The sequence below is a fragment of the Palaemon carinicauda genome, chromosome 25 (genome assembly GCF_036898095.1).
Source record: "Palaemon carinicauda isolate YSFRI2023 chromosome 25, ASM3689809v2, whole genome shotgun sequence".
Classification (NCBI taxonomy): Eukaryota; Metazoa; Arthropoda; class Malacostraca; order Decapoda; family Palaemonidae; genus Palaemon; species Palaemon carinicauda.
Window position 1 is genome coordinate 93,852,132 of NC_090749.1, and position 12,699 is coordinate 93,864,830.

At 41.9% G+C, this 12,699-nt stretch overlaps 1 protein-coding gene and 1 pseudogene across 7 annotated transcripts in view; one reads left to right on the top strand and one right to left on the bottom strand.

Moving 5' to 3' along the window:
* Positions 1 to 12,699, bottom strand: part of LOC137618716 (zinc finger protein OZF-like) — a 912,062-nt gene that overhangs the window by 276,945 nt on the left and 622,418 nt on the right. For 6 of the 7 annotated variants that reach the window (XM_068348877.1, XM_068348879.1, XM_068348878.1 and 3 more), the window contains one exon: positions 363 to 5,250. The exons of the other annotated variant lie outside the window; for it this stretch is intronic. In XM_068348877.1, coding sequence (XP_068204978.1) covers positions 3,607 to 5,064 — 1,458 coding nt within the window. In that variant the 5' untranslated portion in view covers positions 5,065 to 5,250 and the 3' untranslated portion in view covers positions 363 to 3,606. Of the gene's footprint in view, positions 1 to 362; positions 5,251 to 12,699 lie in introns of those variants that run through there. 7 annotated transcript variants of the gene reach the window in all.
* Positions 1 to 12,699, top strand: part of LOC137618715 (zinc finger protein 83 pseudogene) — a 637,840-nt pseudogene that overhangs the window by 246,164 nt on the left and 378,977 nt on the right.

Below are 12,699 nucleotides of genomic sequence, written 5' to 3' on the forward strand. Positions count from 1 at the left end.
AGCCGAGAGCAAAGCGAGTTCAAGCACAATGGTGTGTGAGGGGGGGAGGGGTAGCAAGCTACCCTCCCCTACCCCTGCTAACTAGCGGTGTGAGTAGTAAACCCTCGTTAAAAATTTTAATGGCTCGTCATTTCCGCTAGCCAAAAGTAATACCCCTAATAAATAGCTAAGGTTTGTATTCCAGTTACGGAACAACTGTCCATTTAATAATACTGAAGTGTGAAAGGAACTAAAGTGTAAATTGAATAAGGACATTTCTTTAAAAACAATTTATTCAATTAAAAATTTCATGTGAAAAATACAATATCTCAAATTAATAATTATTTGTTTTAAGTAAAGAATAATACAACATACACTTAAGCTACATACATGTAAGCAATAAAAAAATAGAAGAAATATTCAAAGTCAATTTACAACTTTACAGACACAAAAACATTCCCTTTTCTTCATAGTCTGACAAAAATATTCATTTAGGAAGAACTTCAAAGTAAGGTAACATTTTGTACTTAGGAAGTCTGAACTTTCTCTTAGAATTCAAATTGAAGAGGAACCTTTCTATCAGCAAAGACACCATCAGGTAAGAAAGCTAGTGTCAAAGTTTGACAGATTCTCATTGCACAAGAAGAGAATGCAAGATAATCACAGTGCGTTTTGCACTGCTAGCTTTGGCAAAGGTAGGAAGAAAAAACTGGAGAGAGATACAGCCCAAAAAGGGGCTCTCAACAGCAGAGGACACATACATATTTGTTCTCTGATATCCTGTGTTTGCAATAAATTCTTTCCTTGAGGTTTGTCTCTTTACTGATACATTAACTTAATGGTCTTTCTTTGACTTGTGTTTGGATTTAAGATACAAATATGAGGAGGAGGAGGAGGAGGAAAAAAGGTTATTAAATTTTTCAAGATCCAAACAATATGCAGGATTGGAGAATGAAGCAAATGGTACAGGTGGTCAACTGCATGCACGATAGGAGAGAATCACCATAGCAAATGGTGAGGTCTTTCTTAGAGGTTATTCATAAGACAGTGGTCCCGACTGCTATCTTTGAAGAGGTAGGGTGAAGTGGCAAATTCCACAAGAAGCAGATGAGGAAGGCTATTGAAAGAAGAGAGTGAACAATTACTGCTTCTGCTCGTGAGATTGTAACATCTCGTGTCCTTGAAATTGGCAATGATTGTGAACTTATATAAACTCTAGGTCAAACCAGTGATCATCATGTTTGTGGGAATGATAGTACGTGTAGAGGGAGACTAAGAGGTGTATGCGAGGAAAAGATGCTCACTGCTTATGAAAACTGATCTGAAGAGTCAACCTTCATAGGAGAGCTCCTTATGGTAGCTCATTGTCGCCTGCTAGTTCGGGAGTGTGAAGAGAAGGTCACCAAATTGCTGGCAAGCATCCTGGTAGGAGAGGAATTAGAGCAAGGGTATGTATCTTGACCAATAGACCTTGTGTCTAATTTCTCATGAGATTTAGCACTGGTAGCAGGAGCGTGTCCCCTTGTACTTTGTATTGTACCTCAACGCCTTCCCAATGGAAGGGTGTTGCTATAACATTGTTCCTCCAACAAAACCATGCAGAGGAACCAGACTGAGATTGTGGAGAATCAGACTTATCAGTCGTCCTGTGCTTCTGTAACTTCTTCCTTGGCAGCGCCACATCAGAAGATTCTGTTGTCATCTCAGGAACCCTTCAACGGGGACCCGATATGGCAGCAAGTATTGACATTACCGGCATGCACTGATTTTCTCTCCCAAGAGAGAGAGAGAGAGAGAGAGAGAGAGAGAGAGAGAGAGAGAGAGAGAGAGAGAGAGAGAGAGAGAGAGAGAGACTGCAACTCATCGATCGGCCTTCCTTGAACTATTTGAAGATGAAAGATAGAACTTGAAGTTCATCTTCTGCAGTCAGAGATTTAGAGACACTGAAGGTCACGTACGCATGAGGGATAGGACAGCATCAGACATGCAACCCAACAGGAACAGGTATAGAGTATTTGATAAAGGCAGTTAGCACAGATACTGTAACACAATTATGCTACCTGGTGTATAGGGGAGGCCTAGTCGCCAACTACTACCACTACTACTACCTGAAGTCATAATCCTATGAAAGGTCAAAGGTTTGTATGATGTGTAGCAATAAACCAATAATAGAAGTTGAAATACAAAACAAATTCAGCATAATAATAATAAACCAATTGAGTTACATTTAACTAAGTACAAAAATCCTTAAAGAAAGATGCACTACAGTAATTATGTCCCTCCTCCACCACATACTGCGAAAGAGATCAGCAGACAAATGCAAATAAAACACTTTTGTTTTCTGTTGTTCAAGTATTTCCTCTAATCATTTAATCTCCACAAATACAGTTAAGGTTCCTAACTGTCAAATGTTCCTAAGCAACAAAGGATGTGAATAATTAGGGAGTCAGAGGTACAGTACAATGAGGAGGTGCATAACCAGCTAACATGAGATGACCCATCAGAGTGCAATAGCACAAGCAGCTGAACATCACCAGGGAGACACAGATCTCCTTTAATCGGACATGTTTCTCTTGCTTGATCAAAATTACATTAAACTTGTTTGCAAATGTCCAATAAAGAGACATTTGTAATGGAACTGTCTCAATTCCAGTTGATTGACCTAACAAGAGAGAGCACAACTAGAGTCTGGCAAATATGGAAATTTAATCACTTTGTACCAGCTTTCTCTTCTTTTCAAAAGAACACGACTTCCCCACTCACTTGAAAATTTTCTCCAGCACAAATCTTCCTCCTATGCTTTGAAAAAAGTGTTCTCCGAGTAAATGTCATATCACAGACACTGCACTTAAATGGCTTCACCCTTTGTCTTAATACCTTAATTGGCTCTACTTTATATTAGTGATGCAATGGACCTCAACTTGGGGTCTACGGTTGCACCTCTATACTCCACTAGCCTTGTATCTGAGGGCTCTTTACAAGATGGTCACTGTTTCCTTGATGGCAGCAATCTGCTCCTCACTTATGCTTGGGCAACTTGGTATCCCCTGAAGGTATTGTCTCAGGCTTTTCTTCATAAGCCCTGCTGCCCCGACCACCACAGGTATTACTTCTATTTCTTACAGTTCACAAATATTTTTCTGATCGTTCTTCAGTTCTTGATATTTTGTTATTCTCTGTCTCTCAGCTCTGTTGAGGCCAAAATCACTGGGTACTGTCACATCTATAATATTTGCTGTTTTTTCTTCATTTCAGATCAAAATATCAGATCTTATAGCACCTCCTTCTATATATCTTCCTGTTGGGATTATCTCATCATAAAAGATGGTAATGTATCTGTTGGTGGTAACTGGAGCTGGTTCATGCTCCCATATCTTATCTTTTACTTCAATTTTGTATTCTTTACATATTTTCCAATGTAGGCTATATATTTACAAATCTTACTGTGAGGAGCTGTGTAGTGACCATCTGCGAATTAGAGTCTGGCAGGCTGAAACCAGATAACCAACACTCTCAACTGCTGCATGACAAAACCTACACTGGTCGTTTCCTGATATGCCCACCATTTTCTTGAAGCTGTTTGTTAGGAGTCCTTGGTCTTGTGTTCCTATCATCATCCTTTCTCCATCAAAACCCATTATGAATTTTATGATGCCTTGAGAGATGAATTTTCTGAGAAAATGCTTTGTCACAGACATTACACTTGAATGGTTTCTCCCCAGTGTGAGTTCTAAAATGTCTTGCAAGGTCACTTTTCCCATGAAATGCTTTGTCACAGACATCACATTTGAATAAGTTCTCCCCAGTGTGAGTTCTAAAATGTCTTGCAAGATAACATTTTGTATGAAATGCTTTGTCACAGACACTGCACTTGAATGGTTTCTCCCCGGTGTGAATTCTAGAATGTGTTGCAAGAATACTTTTCAAATGAAATGCTTTGTCACAGACACTGCACTTGAATGGTTTCTCCTTGGTGTGAATTCTAAAATGTGTTGCAAGATAACCTTTTGTATGAAATGCTTTGTCACAGACACTGCACTTGAATGGTTTCTCCCCAGTGTGAATTCTAAAATGTGTTGCAAGATTATATTTATTCTTAAATGCTTTGTCACAGACATCACATTTGAAGGGGTTCTCCCCAGTGTGAGTTCTAAAATCTCTTGCAAGATGACCTTTTGTATGAAATGCTTTGTCACAGACACTACACTTGAATGGTTTCCCCCCGGTGTGAATTCTAGAATGTGCTGCAAGATCATTTTTTTTATGAAATGCTTTACCACAGACACTGCAATTGAATGACTTTATCCGATTGTGTGTTTCATAATGTACTTTAAGATTAATTTCATTAGAAAAAGTTTTGTCACTTTCGCTGCATCTGAACAGGTCTTCAGTGTGAATTAGCATTCGAGTGTTGGGGTTAACTACTCCACTAAATTGCTTTTCAGAATTTCCACCCACAAATGACTTCTCTTTCTTACCAACATCAATTTGAGTTTTGGAATCACTTTCCTGACAAAGAGGTTTTTCACAGCCTCTGTTTTCCATCTGCTCCTCTTTCTGTAAACCTTTTTTCCCCCTTCCTCTTCCCTTTCCGTTGTCCTCTTTCCTATTGGATCCCAAATGTATGTCACTTTCCTCTTTTACACTTGTCTTTACACTCTTCTCCTCCTCTTTATTGACTTCCCTTTTGCTGATTTGTGAATCCTCCTCACTCACTGATGCATCAGAGTCGAAACAGTATTTCATGTCACCTTCATTTGACTCAAATATTTCTGGTTCTGCTTTGAATTCTGGCTCTGCTTTAAATTCTATTTCTGGCTCTGCTTTGAATTCTATTTCTGACTTGACTTTGAATTCTATTTCTGGCTCTGCTTCAAATTCTGGCTCTGCTTTGAATTCCATGTCTGGGTCCATGAAAAGAGTGTCATCATCAAAGAGTCCACAACTGTTGACCAAATCATCATTTTCTATCTTGACTGCAGTGTGTGAAAAGGAATCTTCCATTTCGCTTTTTATTGGAAATTCTATTGATTCAGAGTTCCTCATCCTCTCCCTATCACTGGATGACATCCTCTTCAATATCATCTTCAACAGCAGACAAATATAAAGTTAACAACAAACTTCCTATTCTCTACATGAAAGTCTTACAGCATGAACTAACACAGACCCTTCTTCCTTTTTCCCAGTCCTGTATCTCTTGTAGATATCTTCAGTAGTTTACATAATCTTCGTCACAATAGATGGATGATTATTTTCTTTGCGATGAAAAATCTGAAATAATAGAGAACATCTATCATTGGAAAAGGAAAAGATGAAAATATTTGTTGGAGTTTTCTGAAATGAAAAGACAATTTTCAACCGAAAATGAATTTTTTCTTAAGTAATTTGTATTTTTCCTATCCATACAAACCTGAGTCATATAATTTTGGCGACTAACCGATTAGAAGGTTGCAAGTTATTTGGAACCAAAAGTGGAAGGTTCTGTAACTTTACCGTAAGTGTTCCAGGCCTGATCTGTGGAGAAGCAAATAAAGGCCACTATCATCAGAGAAAGTGATAGGCCCTGGGTCATACATGAATTATACCGTCCCATGCAAAGAGAAACCGTACCCACTGGAGGGGCGTCAGTAAGAATCACAAACCAAGTATAAGAATAATGGGTTGGTAGTGTTGCGAGGTAGCTGTTAGGTACGAACAGAAAGGCGAGGTGAATGTAAGTGACTTTACTCAACAAGATAACAAGCTTAAATACATATGGTTGAGATGGAAAAAAAAAGCAATAGCATTACAGTGTATGAACGTGTATGAAACACCTGCGTTACATGGCTTCCCCCTTAAAAAGACATACATGTAAAGTAGGGCAAACTGTAGGTGGGTAATCTTGTAGGAGATACGCAGGTTTCTGGCAATTAATGAAGACTCAGTCTTCTGTACCACGAATGGTGAATAAGAAAGCCTTCAGTGTGCAATGGATAATGAGGAAAGAGTCCGCGTAAGGGGGCGTCAGCGGTGGCTTGCTAGTGTCAAGTGGGCACAAAAGACACGAGTTGTGGTGTTCAAATCTTTTGGTATGTGTTGTTTTTCTGGGGGCTTGTACCTCTGGCAGAAGGAGTAAATTTTCCCACAACAGGACGTAGGCACTGGAGATAGTTGGAGGAAGTTGCAGACCAAAAAAAATTCATCAGGGACGACGAATCGGTTGCCATTTTTCCTTTATTCTTTATAGACTGCAGATTTCTTAGCTCTGACGTTATCTGATATTTTGCGCAAGTTAGCAAGAAGAGGAGCTTTTGGTACTTGTTGGAGAATTGGTAATGTTACCCCACTAAGTAAATATATTTGTGGTAGATCAAGTCCAACTGATTACCGCCCAATATCCATAACTCCCATACTATCTAAAGTTTTTGAACATCTTAATAGGTTTGCTGAAAGTAATCATTTGTTCCCTAGTTTGCAATTTGGTTTTCGTAAAGGTCTTGGAGCATGTGATGCCCTTCTTATACTCTCAAATGCCGTACAAAAATCCCTTGATTGTGGTCAGGAAGTTCGTATGATTGGCCTTGATTTTAGTGCTGCCTTTGACCATGCTAGTCATGAGGCCCTTGTTGTCAGACTCATACAGATGGGAGTGGGTGGGTCATTTCTTAGCATTATTATTGAATTTTTAAGTAATAGATCGCAAAGAGTTGTTGTTGATGGGCACTGTAGTGAGTATAGAAATGAGATATCTGGTGTTCCTCAGGGTAGTGTTCTTGGCCCATTATTTTTCATAATATATACACATATGTGGTTTGGCCTAGAAAATAAGCTTATTACATATGCAGATGATGCTACTCTCTTTGCACCAATTCCATCTCCTTAATGTAGATCTGTGGTTGTTAAATCCCTTAATAGAGGTCGAGCTAAAATTAATACATGGTGCAAGTTATGTGGTATGGAATTGAATCCAAACAAAACTCAAAGTATGATTGTAAGTAGGTCAAGGACAGTGGCTCCTCAAAATCTGGATCTCAGCATTAATAATGTTTCTTTAACTTTGTACGGCTCTTCTGAAAAATTAGGTGTGATTCTCGACAGCAAATTTACTTTTGAGAAACACACTGGGTGTCTTTTTCAATTGCACAAAAAATTGGCTTATTGAGAAAGTCTTTTAAGATATTTGGTGATCATCTATTTTGAAGAAGTGTTTTCTTCAAGTATTGTTCTCCTGTCTGGTCTTCAGCTGCTGATTCTCATCTTGATTTGCTGGACAGGAACTTACGGTCTATTAAGGGGACCGTCCGCTATGGTGTTCAACATAACTTTAGAAAAACGAAAGTAGTCTTATAGTTTCTATGTATGCAGAAACATATCGAACATCCTCTCCAGAAGTTTCAGCCAACTATTTCTACTAATAATGAAGATATAGAGAGTAAGGTAAGATGTTACAGTTTGCATGGGGATGGCTTCAGGTTAACGAGTGGAGCGGTCCATGATGGTAAACAGGTAATGGTGTTCTTGTGATGTGAGTAGGGGATATATTACGTTGACATGAATGTGGGCAAAAGGAGGCTGAGATTGAGGAAAGGTGCCCAATCCTGAATGTGTGTGTCAATGTACTTTTGAAGTTTGGCATAAAGTATCCTTAGTAAAACCATGCCAAATGAACTTCGTCTTAAGTAGCTGTGCTGTAGATCGGCACGAGGGATGGGAGAGGCCTACCAGTACCGATGTCAAGAGGATTGCGTTGGAGTTGTTAAGGGCGCCTTCTTCCCAACGGAGGGATGTACAGGATGTCCTGCACGCTTGGTATTCTGGATCTTTTCATTGGGCTTCGGCCAAAGGCATTGTAATTCAATCCAAGGTGAATGGCGACCAATGTGATTCTTGACAGGGTATCAGCAATGGGATTCATTTTCCAAGGGAAGTGTTGAAGGATGCATTGCAGTTGTATTCAGCCACAGCAGAGAGACGTCAGCATTGACGGGCAGACCACGTGAAAGATTATCGAGTGAAGGAGTGCACCACAGGCATGTGGTCCGTGCGAATGACAAAGGATATGACAATTTGTCCTAAATTGTATTTTTCCTAGCTATACAAACCTGTAATCATTTAATATAGGATTTCGCTTCAGCTCAGCTGAAAACAGCCAAAGAGAAAGAAAAGCAGGCAGTTGTGCTGATTGGTTGGCTGGCGGTATGGGACGGAGCTTAGCTCCGCCACCCCCCCCCCCCCACTGCCAGTCCGCTTTCCTCATTCAAACGCTTTAGGCTCTATGTGGAACATGAGAGAGGTGGTAGAGGTGGGCATTTACATTAAATGATTATGGGTTTGTATAGCTACGAAACATACAATTTAGGACAAATTGTCATTTGTTCCGACGCGATATACATACCTCGTAATCATTTAATATAAGAAGACTCACTGGTTGGTGGGAGGTCTGCCTTTGCTGCTTGTGGACATCTAACTGCCCGGATACAGACCTGGTCTCGAATGAGAGCAGAGGACTAAATCCACCCACCCCCGTCTCTTGACCCGACATGATGATGGTGGGGTCTGAGAGACTGGGAGCGTGAACGTAAGAGACACTCGACCCTAGGGTCACAGTGACTGGCTGAAACTCCTAAACCAAAAGGCAAAGGGTTTATACATCCATTGTCTTCCCTGCCTAGCAGAAGACGGGGGGAGAATACTTGTAAACAAACTCTAGCAATCTTACCTGGGAAGACTTGTCTTGATGTACGGAACTCCAAGGGAGGAGACAGAGAGAAAGGCGGATCACCTGCAGACTGCTTTCACAGTGCCAAACATACCATAAAATCAAGACAAGAGACTTCCCTGTCCCAGAGGAACTGGAGAGGTCAGACAATAGCTTAAGCTGCTACCACAGGGCCAAGAACAAATGTGTCCAAGGACTTGTGGATAAACTCCCTCAAGTAAAAGGCCGTAAAGGTGGTCTGGCGTTTCCCAATGCCAGCCTTCAGCACTTGGCCCACTGCAAGATTTCTCTTGAAAGCGAGTGTGGGGTCAATGCCCCTGATCTCGTGAGCTTTAACCCTCGCTGGTGCTTGGACTCTTGAGGACACCTCCCTCTTGATTCTTCTGGTGCTAACGAAGTTGTCGACATTCAGGTCTGAGATGCCGAGTTCGCTTAAGATAGCGCCGGAGACACCTGACGGGACAGAGAAGCCTCTCACCTCAACCACCACATCCGGTAACGAAGGAATAGTGAAGGCCTCGAACCTAGGATCGTGGATCGCTGGGTTCCGAGTCTTGGCCACAAACTCTGGCACAAAACTCAAGGAGATCTCCTTCCAACCCTCTGCGTGAGTGACATTACAGGAGAGGCCGTGTAACTTCCCGACTTCCTTTGCCGATGCTAAGGCTAGCAGAAAAAACAGTCTTAAAGGTCAAGTGCCTGTTTGAGGCACGGCTCAAGGGTTCATACGGAACACGAGTAAGAGACCCGAGAATTAATGTGACATCCCACTGGGGAACTCTAAGTTCCCTCGGGGGACGCGACTGTTCGAAGCTCTTAATTAGCATAGAAATCCCCAGGGAGTTGGAGATATCTATGCCCTTCAAACGGAAAACCATTGCAAGGGCAGACCTGTACCCTTTAATGCCAGAAACCGAAAGGAGCTTATCTCTACGAAGAAAGACTAGGATGTCTGCGATCTGAGTCAGAGAGGCTCCGACTGAAGAGATACCCCTTCCACTACACCAATCACAGAAGACCGACCACTTCCCCTAGTAGACTGAGGAAGAGGACCTTAAAGGTACCATGACATGTCTCTCGCAGCGAGTCGCGAAAAGCCTCGCGTTCTGAGGAGATGCTGGATAGTCTCCACGCATGAAGTCTGAGCAACTGCACTGCCTGGTGGTACCTGTTCGATAAGGGTTGCCGAAGGAGATTGTGTTAATCATGAGGCCCTTGTTTTCAAACTGAAACAGTTGGGAGTGGGTGGGTCGTTTCTTAGCATTATTATTGATTTTCTAAGTAGTAGATCTCAAAGAGTTGTTGTTGATGGGCACCATAGTGAGTATAGGAATGTGATATCCGGTGTTCCACAGGGTAGTGTTCTTGGCCCATTACTTTTCATACTATATACACATGACATGTGGTTTGGCCTAGAAAATAAGCTTGTTGCATATGCAGATGATGCTACTCTCTTTGCATCAATTCCATCCCCTGAATGTAGATCTGGGGTTGGTGAATCCCTTAATAGAGATTTAGCTAAAATTAGTGCATGGTGCAAATTATGGGGTATGAAGTTGAATCCTAACAAAACTCAAAGTATGATTGTAAGTAGGTCAAGGACGGTGGCTCCTCAACATCTGGATCTCAGTATTGATAATGTTTCTTTAAATTTGTATGAATCTTTCATAATTTTAGGTGTGATTCTCGACAGCAAATTTACTTTTGAGAAACATATAAGGTCTGTGTCTTCTTCAATTGCACAAAAAATTGGCTTATTGAGAAAGTCTTTTAAGATATTCGGTGATCAATCTATTCTGAAGAAGTGTTTTAATTCTTTTATTCTACCTTGTTTTGAGTATTGTTCTCCTGTCTGGTCTTCAGCTGCTGATTCTCATCTTAATTTGTTGGACAGAAACTTACGGTCTATTAAATTTCTTATTCCTGATCTAGATATTAATCTCTGGCACCGTCGTTCAATTAGTTCGTTATGCATGTTGCATAAGATTTTTCATAACTCTGACCATCCTTTACATTCAGATCTCCCTGGACAATTCTATCCTGTTCGTAATACTAGGCAGGCAGTTAATTCTAATAGCCAGGCCTTCTCCATCATAAGACTCAATACTACGCAGTACTCTAGAAGTTTTATTCCAGCTGTTACCAAGTTGTGGAATGATCTTCCTAATCGGGTTGTTGAATCAGTAGAACTTCAAAAGTTCAAAGTTGGAGCAAATGCTTTTTTGTTGACCAGGCGGACATGAGTCTTTTTATAGTTTATATATGACATATTTATTTTTGACGTTGTTAATAGTTTATATATGACATATCTCTTTTGACATTACTTTTTTTAGAATGATTTATTGTTAATTTGTTCTCTTCAGTTATTTATTTCCTTATTTCCTTTCCTCACTAGGCTATTTTTCCCTATTGGAGCCCCTGGGCTTATAGCATCTTGCTTTTCCAATTAGGGTTGCAGCTTGGATAGTAATAATAATAATAATAATAATAATAATAATAATAATAATAATAATTGGGCCACTGGTGTAGCTCTCGCGGTGTTTTGACCACGAGCGACAACAGATCGGGAAACCACTCCATGTGTGGCCCTAGTGGAGCAATGAGAGTCATTCCGAGTCCTGGAGCTACTAGGACCTGGTACAGGACTACGCCAAGCAAGCAAAAAGGGGGTAAACGTGTAGCAATCCAGTAGATCCCAAGGATGTTGCAGTGCGTCCTCAAACGCAGCCGCGGGATCTGGTACTGGAGAGCAAAACACAGCAAGCTTGGCGTTGTGCCGTGTTGCGAAAGGTCGATGCACGGTTCTCCCCAGAGGTCGAGTACTCTACTCGCGACCCAAGGGTGAAGAGACCATTCTGCCCCTATTACTTGGTTTCTGCGACTTAGGGCGTCTGCTCGAACACTTCTCTTGCCTGGAATATACCTGGCTGACAAGGTTACATGTTGACTCTCTGCCCACTGAAACACCTGCCTCATCAACTGCTGCAAAGGATGTGAGAGCGTGGCCCCTTGCTTGTTGACGTGCTCGACCATGGACGTGTTTTCGCTCATCAGCACTACCGAGTGCTCTCTCTAACGGGCCTGGAAATGAAAGAGTGCTCTCGAGACTGCCATCATTTCAAGCACGTTGATGTGCAGGTGTTTCTTCTCTTCCGACCACACACCTGACACGATTAAGTCGTCCAGGTGTGTACCTCAATCTTCCGTGGACGCGTCTGTGAACAGATGGAACTGAGGTGGAGGAGGGTTATGAGAAAACCCTCTCACGAGGTTCTCCTCATTTAGCCACCAAAGGAGATCCTCCCTTACCTCGCGTTCCATGAGGACTGGACGAGAGGGAGGATTGGTGGCTGCCGACCACTGCTCCTTCAGACACCACTGAAGGGAGCGGAGATGGATCCGCCCGAATGGAACAAGCTTCTCCAGTGAGGAGAGGTGACCTAGAAGAGCTTGCCACTGGAGGGCTGGAATTCCGAGTCGATCAGCATTTCCAGATACTTCACCTTCTGTTTGGGAATGAGGTTCGACTTCTCGCAATTCACCATGATACCCAGTTCGCGACAGACTGCCAAAAGCGAGTCTCGATGCTGACTCAACTGCTTCTGCAAGGGAGCGAGAATCAGCCAGTCATCGAGGTACATCAGTATGCAGATGCCCCTCGAGTGGGCCCAAGCTGCCACCGTTGTGAACACTCGCATGAACACTTGGGGAGCTGTGCACAGTCCGAAGCACCATACTTTGAACTAGTACACCGTGCCCTAGAAGGTGAATCGGAGGTTCTTTCTAGACGACCGATGAACTGGTACTTGAAAGTATGCTTCCTTCAAGTCTATTGAAAACAAAGTCGTACTGCCTGATGGCTAACAGCACAATGCAAACTATTAGCATCTTGAACGCAGTTTGCTGAACAAACTTGTTCAATGACGAAAGGTTGATGATCGGTCTCCGACCTCCAGGTGACTGATCGTGTACGACTTCTAGCGCATCCTTCTCCAACGTTTTCTGGACCTCCGCCTCCAAGG